Source organism: Urocitellus parryii, chromosome 2 (genome assembly GCF_045843805.1).
Source record: "Urocitellus parryii isolate mUroPar1 chromosome 2, mUroPar1.hap1, whole genome shotgun sequence".
Taxonomy (NCBI): Eukaryota; Metazoa; Chordata; class Mammalia; order Rodentia; family Sciuridae; genus Urocitellus; species Urocitellus parryii.
The window spans coordinates 82,869,602-82,882,929 of record NC_135532.1 but is presented as its reverse complement, the minus strand read 5'-3'; the positions used below and the strand labels follow the sequence as shown (position 1 = coordinate 82,882,929).

General features: G+C 36.0%; 1 protein-coding gene across 6 annotated transcripts in view; it reads right to left on the bottom strand.

The window, feature by feature from the left end:
* Tnfrsf19 (TNF receptor superfamily member 19) overlaps positions 1-13,328 on the bottom strand; it is a 99,398-nt gene that overhangs the window by 76,157 nt on the left and 9,913 nt on the right. For 5 of the 6 annotated variants that reach the window (XM_026394920.2, XM_026394918.2, XM_026394921.2 and 2 more), the window contains exons 2-3: positions 5,915-6,017; positions 3,760-3,870 (exon numbers count right to left, since the gene is read on the bottom strand). In XM_026394920.2, the coding sequence (XP_026250705.1) occupies positions 3,760-3,870; positions 5,915-5,983 (180 nt within the window). In that variant the 5' untranslated portion in view covers positions 5,984-6,017. Of the gene's footprint in view, positions 1-3,759; positions 3,871-5,914; positions 6,018-13,328 lie in introns of those variants that run through there. The other variant, XM_026394922.2, reaches the window with a different exon arrangement.

Sequence of the window (13,328 nt, the reverse complement as noted above, 5' to 3'; positions counted from 1 at the left end):
TCCTGTGTTCTGCCTATTCATGATATTAGATGAACCTAATCCAAATGTCCAGGTTTTGTGAAAGGTTCAAATAAGTAATCTGTAAAAAGTAGCCAATGTAGGAGAGAGCTATCAAGGGGGAGGGCTATAAATTCCTCCCCCTTGTATCTGGAAAGCACTGATCTTTTCACTGTCTCCACATTTCTGCCTGTTTTAGAATGTCCTACAGCTAGAGTCACACGGATCTCTTTCAGATGTCACTTAGTACTATGTACTTAAGATTACTCCATGTCTTCTCCTGGCTTGGCAGCATACATTATTTTTTGTTATCTATTTCTGTTTTATTCTGCTGTGGTCTAAGAACAGGTATTATATGATTTCTAGTCTTTTCAATTTGTTAAGGAGTATTTAATGATAAAAATGCAGTATAGCTTGATGAAATTTCCTTGTGAGCTCGAGAGATGTGTGTATTTTGCTGGTGTCAGATGAAGTTGTCTGTAGATGTTAATTATATCCAGTTGACTGACGGTGCTGCTAACTTCAGCTATGTCCTTAAGTGACAATCTGCCTATAGAAGTTGTCCATTTCTTTTTTTTTTTTTTTAAGAGAGAGTGAGAGAGGAGAGAGAGAGAGAGAGAGAGAGAGAGAGAGAGAGAGAGAGAGAGAGAGAATGAATTTTTTAATATTTATTTTTTTAGTTCTCGGCGGACACAACATCTTTGTCTGTATATGGTGCTGAGGATCGAACCCGAGCCGCACACATGCCAGGCAAGCGCGCTACCGATTGAGCCACATCCCCAGCCAGAAGTTGTCCATTTCTAACAGAGGGGTGGTGAAGTCTCCATCTATAATAGTGGATTCATCTTTACACTTCCATCAGTCTTTATTTCTTCTTCATTTTTAAAGGATAATTGTATGGGGTACAGAATTCTATAGATTGGTGGTTATTTTCTCTCAACGCTTCAAATAGTTCCCTCTCCTCCTCCTGCTCCCTCTGCTTTCCTCCTGCTTGCATGCTCTCTGAGAAGTCAGATGTCACTCTCATCACCGCTCCTCTGTAGGTAAGGTTCCTCTAGCTTCTTCAGGACTTTTCCTTTAATTTTTGTTTTTCCTATAGTTTGAAAATGGAATGCCCATGTACAGGTTTTTTGGGGGTGTTTATTTTTCTGGGTATTCTCTGACCTTCCTGGATCTGTGGCTTAGTGTCTGATGTCGATTTGTAGAAATTCTAAGTCATATTGCTCTAAATATGTCTTCTGGTCCTTTCTCTCTTTCTGGTTTTCTCATTATGCATGTTCATGCCTTTTGAAGCTGTAATATAATTCTTGGATATTTTGTTCTTTCTTTTTCAATCTTTTAATTTTTATTTTTTTGAGGTTTCTATGGATAAATCTTCAAGCTCAGAGATTTTTTTTTTTTTTTTTGCCAAGCAATGACCAGTTTACTTATAAGCCCATCAAAGGCCTTCTTCATATCTGTTAGTCTTGGATCTCTAACTTTCTTTTTTATTCTTTCTAAGGATGTCCACGTCTCTGCTTACACTGTCCATCTATGCTTGCATAATATCTATTTTATTCATTATGGCATATTAATCATAGTTGTTTTGAATCTGCTGCATTTGATTCTGACGCTTTCCCTCTTGCTTTTTTGCCTTTTAGTATGCCTTGTAGTTTTTTGTTAGAATCAATGTCTGATGTACAGGGTAAAAAGAATGGCTATAAACAGGGCTCAGGTGCTGTGGAGATAAGGCAGGAGGGGAGGGGAAGCATTCTATATGTCTGTGATTAGGCCTGTGCCCCTGGACTGCAGAGTTCACAAGTATTTCAAGTTCCTCACACCCCACCTTATCATGGGACACAACGGACAGAGTGGGCTGGAGTTGAGTATCTCCTTTTCCCCAGGTCACTTAGGCTCTGGTAAAACCCCAGCAAGTTACTCTCTGGCAAACTGGTTTCTCTCCAGGACAGTTCCTTTTCTTCTCTCCCTGCGGGAAGAATGAAGTGAGTTTTCTGATATTTACTGTGAGATTCTGATTATGTTGGAGGTAAAACAAAAGCATGTAGGTCACTCTGTGACTGGGCTTCCTCTGGAGTTTTGAACTCTGGGAACTTTCTATACCTAGGCTCTGGCAATTTGTTAGTTCAAGTTCAGGTTTTCCTGCTCAGTACTCTATCTAGAGTGCCCAAGGAGGTTTCTGCTGCAGTGTACTGTGATTCTCTGTATCTGCCCAACTAGGGACAGTAGTTTTTCCTATGACCCTACTTCTCTTACAGATCGGAGAAGAACTGTTTTTAAGAACCGATTTTTCAGCTTGTTCAGTTTTTATACAAGCTCCTAACACGTGGGACTTATAAATTAGAAAAATAATTTTGTTTTTCATTTAAAAAATCAGGGCTGATTGGATCATCATCTTCTGGTCGAATTATTTTAAGGTTATATTCTCCAGATTCAAAGGATAAAGAGAAGAGAACAACTTCTTAGAAATAATTTACTCATCTCTCAGACTCTGGAAGGTTTCATTTGGACTTTTCACAGAGATTTAGGAAAAGAAGGCCTTTTCGGGGTTAGAAACATCCTCAACTATTTTCTTCTTGGCCCTAGGGCATTTTTAACTACTCAGTTCACTGATCCTAGGTAAGTAGGTCTGCTACAAATGAATCTTTCCCCATCCAACCTGGTAAAACCCATGTCTCAAAATGCAAGTTACTACAATCAGTAGAGATTGAAAAATATCTATTGAGATGCTATAATTAACTAGCCGTCAGAGAGCTTGAAAGTCAGTCAGTTTCAATCCAAATATAAAAGCTCAAGACACTGAAAGCCACTGCTCACATAACACAACAACCACAGAGAAAAGCCATCTACCACCACCTACTTGTGGAATGCATGTTTCTTTGTTTCCTGCTGTTTATAGGTCATTGATCAAAAATCTATGAAAGACAAGACTCAACTTTAAATAATGGTAGTCCTAGAGGAAAAGAACTTCTCCTTTAAAAGTCACTTTAAATAAAAAGAAAAACCTATTGTCCCCTTTCTAACAGGAAGGGTTTGATGTTTCACTTAGAACAAAATATTACACCAATTCTTCACCACCAGTAACATCTTCCAAAGATCAAAAAATAAAGCAAATTAATGCACAGTTCTGAATAAGCAAGACTGTGAAATATAATAAGCCCTGCTATAACTCACTATTTCTTAATAAATACCAGTTTAAATGAACATATTTAAAGTACTCCTGGAAGTAACATACCCTCAGAGTAGTAAGACTAATAATACTTGAGTTGTTAAAGGGATGTTCAAAATGCTAGTTTGGAAAAGAACTGCTACCTTGGTGCATCTTTATTTAGGCCAATGCTGGACTGTCTCCTGACTAGCAATGGTAACATTCAGTTTAAAATAAAGAAGCCCCAGTAAATGGTAACATCACCATTTTCTGTTATGAATGCTTTAAGTTTTCAGAAGAACATTGATTTTTTTAAAAATTAAACCCCAAAGACCTTAAAAATGTAATTCTTTCAATGAAACACTATAAACACTTAATTATGTAAACCAATAACATTTGTTGAATTTCAGTTTTTAGATCCTATCTATCTTGGCAAGGCACATGAATCAGAGGTATTAAAATGGGAATTGTATAATATATGACTAAATGACACAATGAAACAAGAATTCTGTCAATAGTATCCAAAGCTTCACTAATAATTAACTAAAAGAATTTAGTTCAAAACAATGCATTTTACAAATACAGATATACAACTTTACCACATATCCAGAATGTACCTTAGACAACTCCATGCCTGGCCCACACTGTTTGCAGAGAATGCAATTTCCAGACCGGTCCCGGAATTCCTGTTGTCTGCAGTCTCCGGTTTCGCAAATGACTTTACATGACTAGGAATAAAATGTTTCACAAACATTATCTTAAAGTACTTTCATTATATTGTTTGCAAGAAAGGAATAATATCTTCACCATTAGTCACATAATCGCTGAGAGTAAATATCAACTTAGAGTGAGGTCAATTTAATTTTCACTTTAAAAAGAAAAACCACTTTCTGAGTGAGTCAGTGGAACAAGTAAAAATCAATAAACCTAATAATTATTTTCTGTATTCCAAAGAATACAGAATATTCATTCACTCTTTATAGAATGGCGTCCCCTTTTCTTGGAATTAACTACTTCCTCTAATATTCTTCTGAGGACTCAGGATAAAATTGACCTAGGGGATGATGTTTTTTCTAAGACAACATATTAAAGAATAGCCCTGCAGAGACCTAAGGTCCTTTTGCTACCTAAAAAAATCTGAATTAAATAACCAAATTTTTTGATTTTCAAGAAATATAAACATACTTAAGTATAATAAATTGAATAAGTAGATGGAATATATGCACATAGCCACAAGAACTTACAATGATCCTTGAGATATATCTGCCATTTGGTTTTGATGGAGAATTTTCAACTTTTCCAGCTGTACTCCATTAACTTAGAGATCATAAAAAAATATTATCTGGCAATCATGAGACCATTAAAATGCTTCATGATGGTAGTTGTGGTGTTGTAGATGATAAGAATGGCCAAATTCTCTGAATTCTTCAAAGCCAAAGTGCTACCTATACATGAACTTACATCCTTACTGATTATGCAAAGTCATTTCCTGGGACCTAGTTATATACTTAGTTCATAGAATACGTCTTAAATGAAGTAACCACCCTTTGGCAAAAAAACAAAGGATGTAGGTCATTTTCCAAAATAAGCTATTTTCCCAAAAAATAAGTTCACTTTATTTCTATCATCCTTCAAAAATATGCTTACCTGCTTCTTAACAGATAATATTTTATTAAAAGTGTTGGAATTAATAGCATCTCAGGATTGGTCAAGACATTCAGTTTTGTTTTCCTAAGTGAAAATGAAAACCTTAGGGAGTACTGTGGGAACAGACACTGTTGTGTCTAATGCCTATCACACACAGGTGCACAGAAAACTGTTTTTGATGCTTACAATAAGGAGCAATCATTCTCTAAAAACACCCTTACCAAGTAGGAATATCTGTAATGATATCCACCAGCCTCCTTAAATAAAGTCAAAGTCTGACTCTCCATGTCCAGTGGGAGGGAAAGTGCAAGGTAAGGGCTGGGACTAGAAAAATTCTTGGGGGTTAAAGGTCTAATAATCTTGTCCTACTTCTTTTAACTCCACCTAACTACCATATTGGTGGACTGATTTTACCTAAAGAGTAGGAATTTCCCTTTTTATACAGAGACTGTAATTTCTTTGAGAAGGAAATTCTACCATCTCCCTCCTAGGCCATTTCTGCAATGTGTAACAACTTTAAGGAACAGAAAGGAAATGTTCCTTACATCTACATACATTCCAGACTCCAATTTGATCCCATTTCCTCTTAAATTGTCTTCCATGATTTTAGGTACTGTGTTCAGTGCAAATAATTCTCGCTATATTTGTACATCCTTGTTAAATCTCAATATTAAATAAGTTGAATACCTTCATAGATCTTGTCACACATTCAAACATTAAAATTTCCTATATGCCTTTACTACTTTTTAAAAAAAACTTTATTTTATTTATTTATTTTTATGTGGTGCTGAGGATTGAACCCAGGCCTGGGTATTCATAAACTCTAAGTCAAAGACTCCAAGTCAGAATTTATGATCTTGTTGGAGTCTAGGATGTGTTAGAGATAGGTGTCTATAAATCCAGGATTTATAACAAAGCAATTTTATGACTTCATGTAAGTTTAAATAAAATAATTTCAATACTTGTTAAAAATTTCACAGCTTAGCAGCACCCTTTCACTTGATAATCAAATGCAAAAATGATCAAATGCAATTTGAAAGAAAGGAAAATTGTATGGGATGAGAAATAGAAAACGATCTTATATGAATCTTTTACCACATTCTTAAGAAAGGAAAGTTTACTTACCAAACAGCCTAGTAAAAGCATAATGGTGAAGAATGTTTTCTCTTGGTTTAGTGGTACTTTTAAAGCCATTGCTCTTATCAAATGTAGTTATCCCTGAAGCGTTCTAAATCAAAGATAAGAAAGATACAGTTAACACCAAAAGCTTTAGTGACTAGGCTCTGTATTTGCCCTATAATTTCTACCATTTTCTATATGTTTGGACTTCTAAATATTACTTGGGTTTTAAAAGGAACCACTTTTTAAAAAGATACAATAGACAATATGTAATTCTTTAAAATTTAAAGTTTAGATGATGAGAATGGTACTGTGCTTACTCACATATTACACACATAACTACTGACTCTGAATTCTTAGGTAATACCTGCCATTATTTTCTACTCAGGTCTTTACAGTGTCCAATCTTTTTCATACAGAAGAGAATTACATTCAAACAGTGATTTATAAACCTTCCATTTATATGAGTTCAGGCGGTGCCAACAGGATAATAACAGTGATAAAATAACAACACTTGCTAAGCACTGTGAGCCAGGTACTATTTTTAGCATGCTAGCTTATTTAATCCTTGCAACTACTCTAGAAAGTCAATACTATAATTCTTTCCATTTTAGAAATGGGAAAACTGAGACAGCAAGAGGGCTAGATAACCTGCTAAGATTACTCTGCTAGTAAGAAGTAGAAGTGGATGCAAACCTGAGCAGGGTGGCTCTTGGGTCCCTGTTCTACTGGGTCACATACACCCTGCAATACAATGGACTCTATTGAATAAAATCACCATACTTGGATCTTGGATGCTTCATCTCCACCATGGAGCAGACAGTTAAGATTGAGCATTTGTAAATTCTTCCCTAAAGCAGCACTGTGCAAATTATGTATTGGCAGAAAAATCAACATTCATGTTATTGAAACATGCAGAAGTCACTTCTAAGTGATGCAATGGGAGGCACTGATCAACATTTCAATAAAAGATAAACCCAGCCTTTTAATTTTCATCAGCAGTGATCCAAAACAGAAATAAATCTGGATTCGTTCACAAATATATGCCAATTCAAAAGAAGACAATAAAAATAAATAAGGAAAGCCTCATCTAGTGGCCCCATTTATCAGGTAGAAAAACAATGGTTTGGTTTCTTCTAAAGTGGAATCTTCCTAAACTTATGAGAGGCCCCAGCAATCATTTGATTCCTTAGAAAGAAATGAGAGCAGAGAACCAAAAAACCAGAATGATGGGCCAAAGAGTTCAAGGAAAACAGTAACAAAAACAACAACAGAGGAATCCATGCTGGGCAGGCTGCTGTCAGCTGCTGGTGGCAAAGCCCCTGAGGGCTGAGCCTGCAGGCCGCCCCAGGGTGCCAAACCCAGAGGTGTCATTTCAGCTGCCTTAGCAGGTCACATTGCCAGGGCAAGGAGAATCACTTTACATTAGTTGAATGAATGGTCCATTTTGAGCGAAACTAAACTTTTTCAGCTTCTTGGTGGTAGCTTTGTCTCTCCTGACATATTTCAAGGTCTTTTGGCAACTATCCAACCTTGCACCTTACTGCTTGTGTAGACAAAGGGTTGGGGTGGGGGAGCTGGTCAAAAGATACAATCACATTCTATGAAACATATATTTAAGGTTATCCCTTTATGGAAATAGTCCTAAATATTGAAAAATGTCATTTCTAAAAGTTAAATGCTTCTAATTTATGTAAGATTAAAATTAATATGAAAAAAAGGGTACACGGATTGATTATCCCTTATATGAAATGTTTAAGACCAGAAGTGTTTCAGACTTCAGATTTTCTTGGATTTTGGAATATCTGCATATATGCAATGAGATATTTGGGGTATGGGACCCCAGTCTCTATAATAAATTCATTTGTTTCATGTATACTTTATACATATAGCCTAAAGGTGATTTTTTACAGTATTTTTAATAATTTTGCACATGAAAGAAAGTTTCAGTATGGAATTTTCTACTTTTGGTGTCATATTGGCACTTATAAAAGGTTCAGATTTGGGAGGTCTTTGAATTTTGGGTTAGAGGTTTTCAACCTGCAATGCCAAAGCATTTACACCAATAAGAGAAAAAGAGCTCAATAGACTGAATCCGTACATGCAGAAGACAAATGGTGAAGTGTTTCTTAGCAAGATTACACCAAGACTATATCTCTATAAAGAGATAAAAATAGAATCTGTCTCATAGGGTGTAGTGAGAATTAACTGGGAGAATACACAAAAAGTGCTAACCCAATGGCTAGAACAGAATAAATCTTTTTTTTTTAATTTATTTTTTAGTTTTAGTGGATACAATATCTTTATTTTATTTTTATGTGGTGAGGATGGAACCCAGTGCCTCACATGTGCTAGGTGAGCACTCTACCATCTGAGCCACAACCCCAGGCCCCAGAATAAATCTTAATTAGTGATGGTTGCTGATGTTTGTGTTGCTGTTGTTATTGGGAGCATCACTAATTATCTGCATGAATCTGAACAAGCTACTTCACCTGGAGTCTCAGTTCCTCACCTCTCCATTGGGCAGTGTGATAGTACCCACCTCCTGAGACTGCATGAGGAGTGAGTGAGTTTACCAGTCATAAAGCAATTAACCGAGAGTTAACTTTCTGGAACATTTTCAGTGTTATTGAAGTGTTAGCAACTATTGTCCTTCATGCTGTGATATTATTCTTGAGGATCAAACGAGCCAATATATATGACAGTCCTTGAAGACTGCAACCTGTGAGACCAATAAGAGACACTTGATGGCCACTAACAAGTGGCAGGCTACTTTTAGAATTCTAGAACTATAGGCCTGCAGAAAGCACAGGAAGACTCAGAATTCAAGGTGTAAACAAAGCATTTATGATGTTAAATACTATACTAAAGCTTTATAAAAAGCCTAACTTTTTCTCCTTAATACCATACTTTCAAGAATATATTTACCCCCATATGATGGGAGAAAAAAACTGAAGGTGAAAAGACACAAATACTAGAACTGGTAAAAATCAAACTAAATTCATGCCTGGTGATTCCAAAAAGGGTTTCAAGTCAGGAGGATTGTATACTACTGACACCTTCCATTAGGGACAGTAGAATTTCATCAACAAAAACTGATGATAGATATAAGACAAATAATACATTTAACTATTTATCTATTTATTCAACCAACTTTGGATAAGCAGTTATCAGGAGCCTGAAAGAAGACAGCATTAGGTTAAGGAGAATACCAAAAGGTTGTACTTATAGGCAGTTCACAGCTTAGCTGGGGTGGTGGTCTCCTAAATGTCTTTGAATGTAGCCTGGCCAACGAGCATTTTAGAAATAAACAATTTAGCTTGTGGGGTGTTATGAGTGTGACCTTGAATTTCCTGGAATAAAATGAAATTCCTGATGAAGTTCTTTGGCTCTCATAAAAGAAGGAAAATTTAATAAAATAACAGTGTGTAAGTAATGATATTTAAAATAAAAATAAGGTAATAAAAAGGTTATTTGTTGAAATTGCTTTTAAGTTCAGAATCTGGCCCAAAGATAGAAAAATGCTTCTATATGTTTGAGAGTTCTATTTATTTGGGACTGGCATGAATCATACAAATGATTGTATGTAAAATGGGTCTGTCCTTTGGAGTTTTTACAGTCTACCAAAATATCCAGACCAGACAACATCTACTAACCATCTAGCATCTACTTTTGCAGAACATGTGTAGATACACTGGCCCTGGATAAGCACTTAAAGGCTAATAATGCCTGCCTTACTCTAAGCTAGTAGCATAGAATTTCTGCAGCACTGTCTGCCATTCAGCAATACTAAGCAGGCTGGCAGTATCTGGAGAACCAGGCAAGCATTAAAGAACGGACATGAACCTAAAGCACAGAGCTGGCAAACATCCTGTTCAGCTGCACCAAAAGTGGCTCCTTATCAAATAAAGCTGCTCAGTCTGCTCATTTGAGTGAATGATTACTAATGCAAATGCGTCGTAATTGGCCTCCGTTAAAAGAGACAGAAATCCAACAGGTGCTATAAATGCACACCCCTTGCACTTCCTTGACTAAAATCACAAATACCTGTGCTGGTGTGTCCACAGGCAAAGGGGCAAGGTCTCAGAGGCTGCAGTTTATGGGAGTGTTGCTGGGGAGAAGGAGCGCCAAGTTTCATTCCTCATTGGCTGGGCAGATGACGAGATCTGTCTGCAATGCCTGTCTGGCCAAATTGTCTTGTCTAAGGTCTCTGGCATCTCCTTAAATCTAGCTAGGGATACCCTGGACTTAATCTCACTGTCTCATCTAGTTACTTCTCTTTCTAGCTTTTGTGTTGCATCTAACTGGCATTTATGTTCTTTAGCTATGGCAGCATGTGATTTTTAAAATTTATTTTTGATGTTAAAAATGAAGAACTTTCATGAAGCAGACAACCTGGCCAACACAAGTCCACATGGAGGCAACATGAGCGGAAACTGAGCATCAGGTGCCCTTCTGGGGAAGCCCACACACTTCCTAGTGCGCCCGTCCCCACAATGCTCTGCTGTCCTACTAGACTCCCTTAACTGATGTTAGCACCTATCCAGCCATTCAAGTTTGCCACCAATCAGGGTCTGGGGACTTCATGACAAGGACACTGATTTCACTCCAGATGGTAACTTATCCAAAGTATAGGCCCAATACATGTTAATGAAGAAATTTACTAATTAAGAATAATATTTTATCTCTTAGAGATATAAGGGAGGAAACAATATATGTGAAAAATACGAGCAAACATAACTAAATATTGAAATAAAAGTTACTGTGGTCCAACCAAATCCAGGTCAGGATCCCATTTCTTGACTGTATTCTATACTCAAGGCTGGACATCTTTTATCCAAAATGCTTGGGACCAAAAGGGTTTCAGATTTTTGATTTCTTCAGATGTTGGAACATGTACATAGTGAGGGATCTTGGGGATGGGACCCAAGTCTAAACATGAAATTTATTTATGTTTCATATATACCTTATCCATATACCCTGAAGGTGATTTTGCACAGCATATTAAATAATTTTGTGCATGAAAGGAAATTTCATGCTGTGGAATTTTCCACTTATGGAGGTGTGTTGTCACTCAAAAAGACTCAGATTTTGGAGAATTTCAGATTAGGGATGCTCAGCTTGTACTGACAAATATCACTTTGTCGAAGAAGGTCTGGTATTTATCAATCTAATTTTAACAATAAACAATAAGTAACCAGTCTTTTTTCTCTTTTCTATTATGATTCTAGGGATTGAGCCCAGGGCCTCAAACATGGTAGGCAAGCATTCTACCACTGAGCTACATCTTCAGCCCTTTTTACTTTGAGACTGTTCTTGTTAAAGTGGCCCAGGATGGCCTCAAATTTGTGATCTTCCTAACACAGTCTCCCAAGTAGGTGGGTTACAGTTAGGTGCCACCATGCCAAACTAACAATACATAATTTTTCTTAGAACTATCTTTATATCTGATATTGTAAGTGACCCATATGAAGCTTGGAATAATTTGAATAATCTGGATACATTTTTCAGAATAAATTATTTAATTTTCTTTATTTTTCTATTTCTTAAAAGCTATTTATTATCCAACACATGTGGTTCGCCTGCAATAGGTAACAGTTTTCATCTAGTAATGGTATATTAACATTATGTAATGAAGCTCCATTCATCCCACACATTTTTAAATATGTAACAAGCTGAACCATTAAAGAAATATATCAACACTAAAGCAAACTGGCAGGCTTACAATTTATAAAATCAGCATTGAAATAAAGCCAATGCTATAAATACAGAATTTTACATTTTAATGGTGGAACATAAACTTTGGCTTAGAAATATTGTCAATCCTACATGTTGAAAGAATGAAAAATTAATTAGAAATTTAGGATACTGCTGTTTCCAAAAAGGACAATAACCCCAAGCCTCTAGCTATTCTGCAACTTACCCTTTAATGTCACTATATTCGAAAAATCATTCTTTCTACGTGGTAGAGTTGGCAGCCCTTCTGCAGCCTAGAAAGCTCACAAAGGTGTGCTGTAATAAGAATCTACATATTTTTGTTGGCTGAGGAAGGAGAATGGTTTCCCTTTCTCAAATCATGAACTGTTTTGGACTAAAAACTCTATAAGCTTTAAAACTTACAGTTGCCAAATATAGTATTTCCAATTCCTCCAAAGTTCAAAAACATGAAGGGCCATTGTCTTAAACTCTTTTATTTAATTGTTTGTTTTTAATAGAACTTCACCTAGGGTGTGGTTTTCTAAGACTAATTGGTTTTTTCTGAGTTGTAGGCTCTACCATCTTTACTCCAGAGAAAACATTGTCAGAATTTATAAAATATTCAATCAACAAGCACATAGTAAGGTACTTTTTCCAAAATTCATTAAATGTTTCTCTATTCTGAGGTACAAATAGAACAACTGTATCATCAATGATGAAGGGAGCCTCAAATATCTACACAGTTGATCTTAAGAAAGCTGTGTACAATCATCTCTAAAACACAGCTGTCTAAATTTTTATTTTAGAAGGAAATCTGGATAGAATCCAAAACCAGTCTTTACACCATTCAGGGTGTTCTTCTCCAGTATAAGTAGGCTCCATTCTTTTAGAATTTCCTCATATTAGACCCATCCAAGCTGACTGCAGAGGGGCTAAATAATAATCTTCAGATATACAAGTTCCTTTGTCCCAAGTAATTGCTGATGGATGGTCGTTCTCTTCCTAAACCCCAGGTTTTAAAACTTCAGTTTAAAAGGTACAGGCTTTGTGATGTGTGGACTGGACGATAACCCAATTCTGTTTAAACATCTTACTTTTAAATGTAAATATTTTTGACAGATAAAATATGATGAATGAATGCACCGTTCAACCAGTAAATCATGGAAAGAAATTCTGCTCATACTGCTGTATCTTTCTTTATCTTCAGCTAGAAGTTTTCTTCACAAAGTCTATGAACATTTAATAATCAGCTGCCATGGGACAAAAGTATTCACTGTTCAGTGACTTTCTTCTCACATAGGCAGCTGTTGATTTATTTATTTGGAACATATACTTATTTAAGGTGGGCATTATTACTCATCCTGTAGTCAACACAGTTAAAATATGCTGGTCTTCTCCAGAATTTTAAATATTAATTTATCAGATTTAAAAAAAGACACTTGTTTTCTTTTTCTTTTAGCATTAATGATGAATGGATTTTTTTTTTTTTTGGTTGTGTCATGTTAATTTTTAAGGCTGGATCTGGTCCAGGGAGATTGAGGTAAGCAAGGTGCTGGTCAGAGATTTAAATAAGAGGAAAGGGAAACTGAAATTCTCTTCATCAGTGTTAGTAGAATTCCTTACTTAGGTTTTTAAGTCCCCAACATGTTCTAAATTTGTATAACAGAGCTATACCTAGTAAATTAAACCAATATATTAAATACAACATGTGACATTAGCTGTC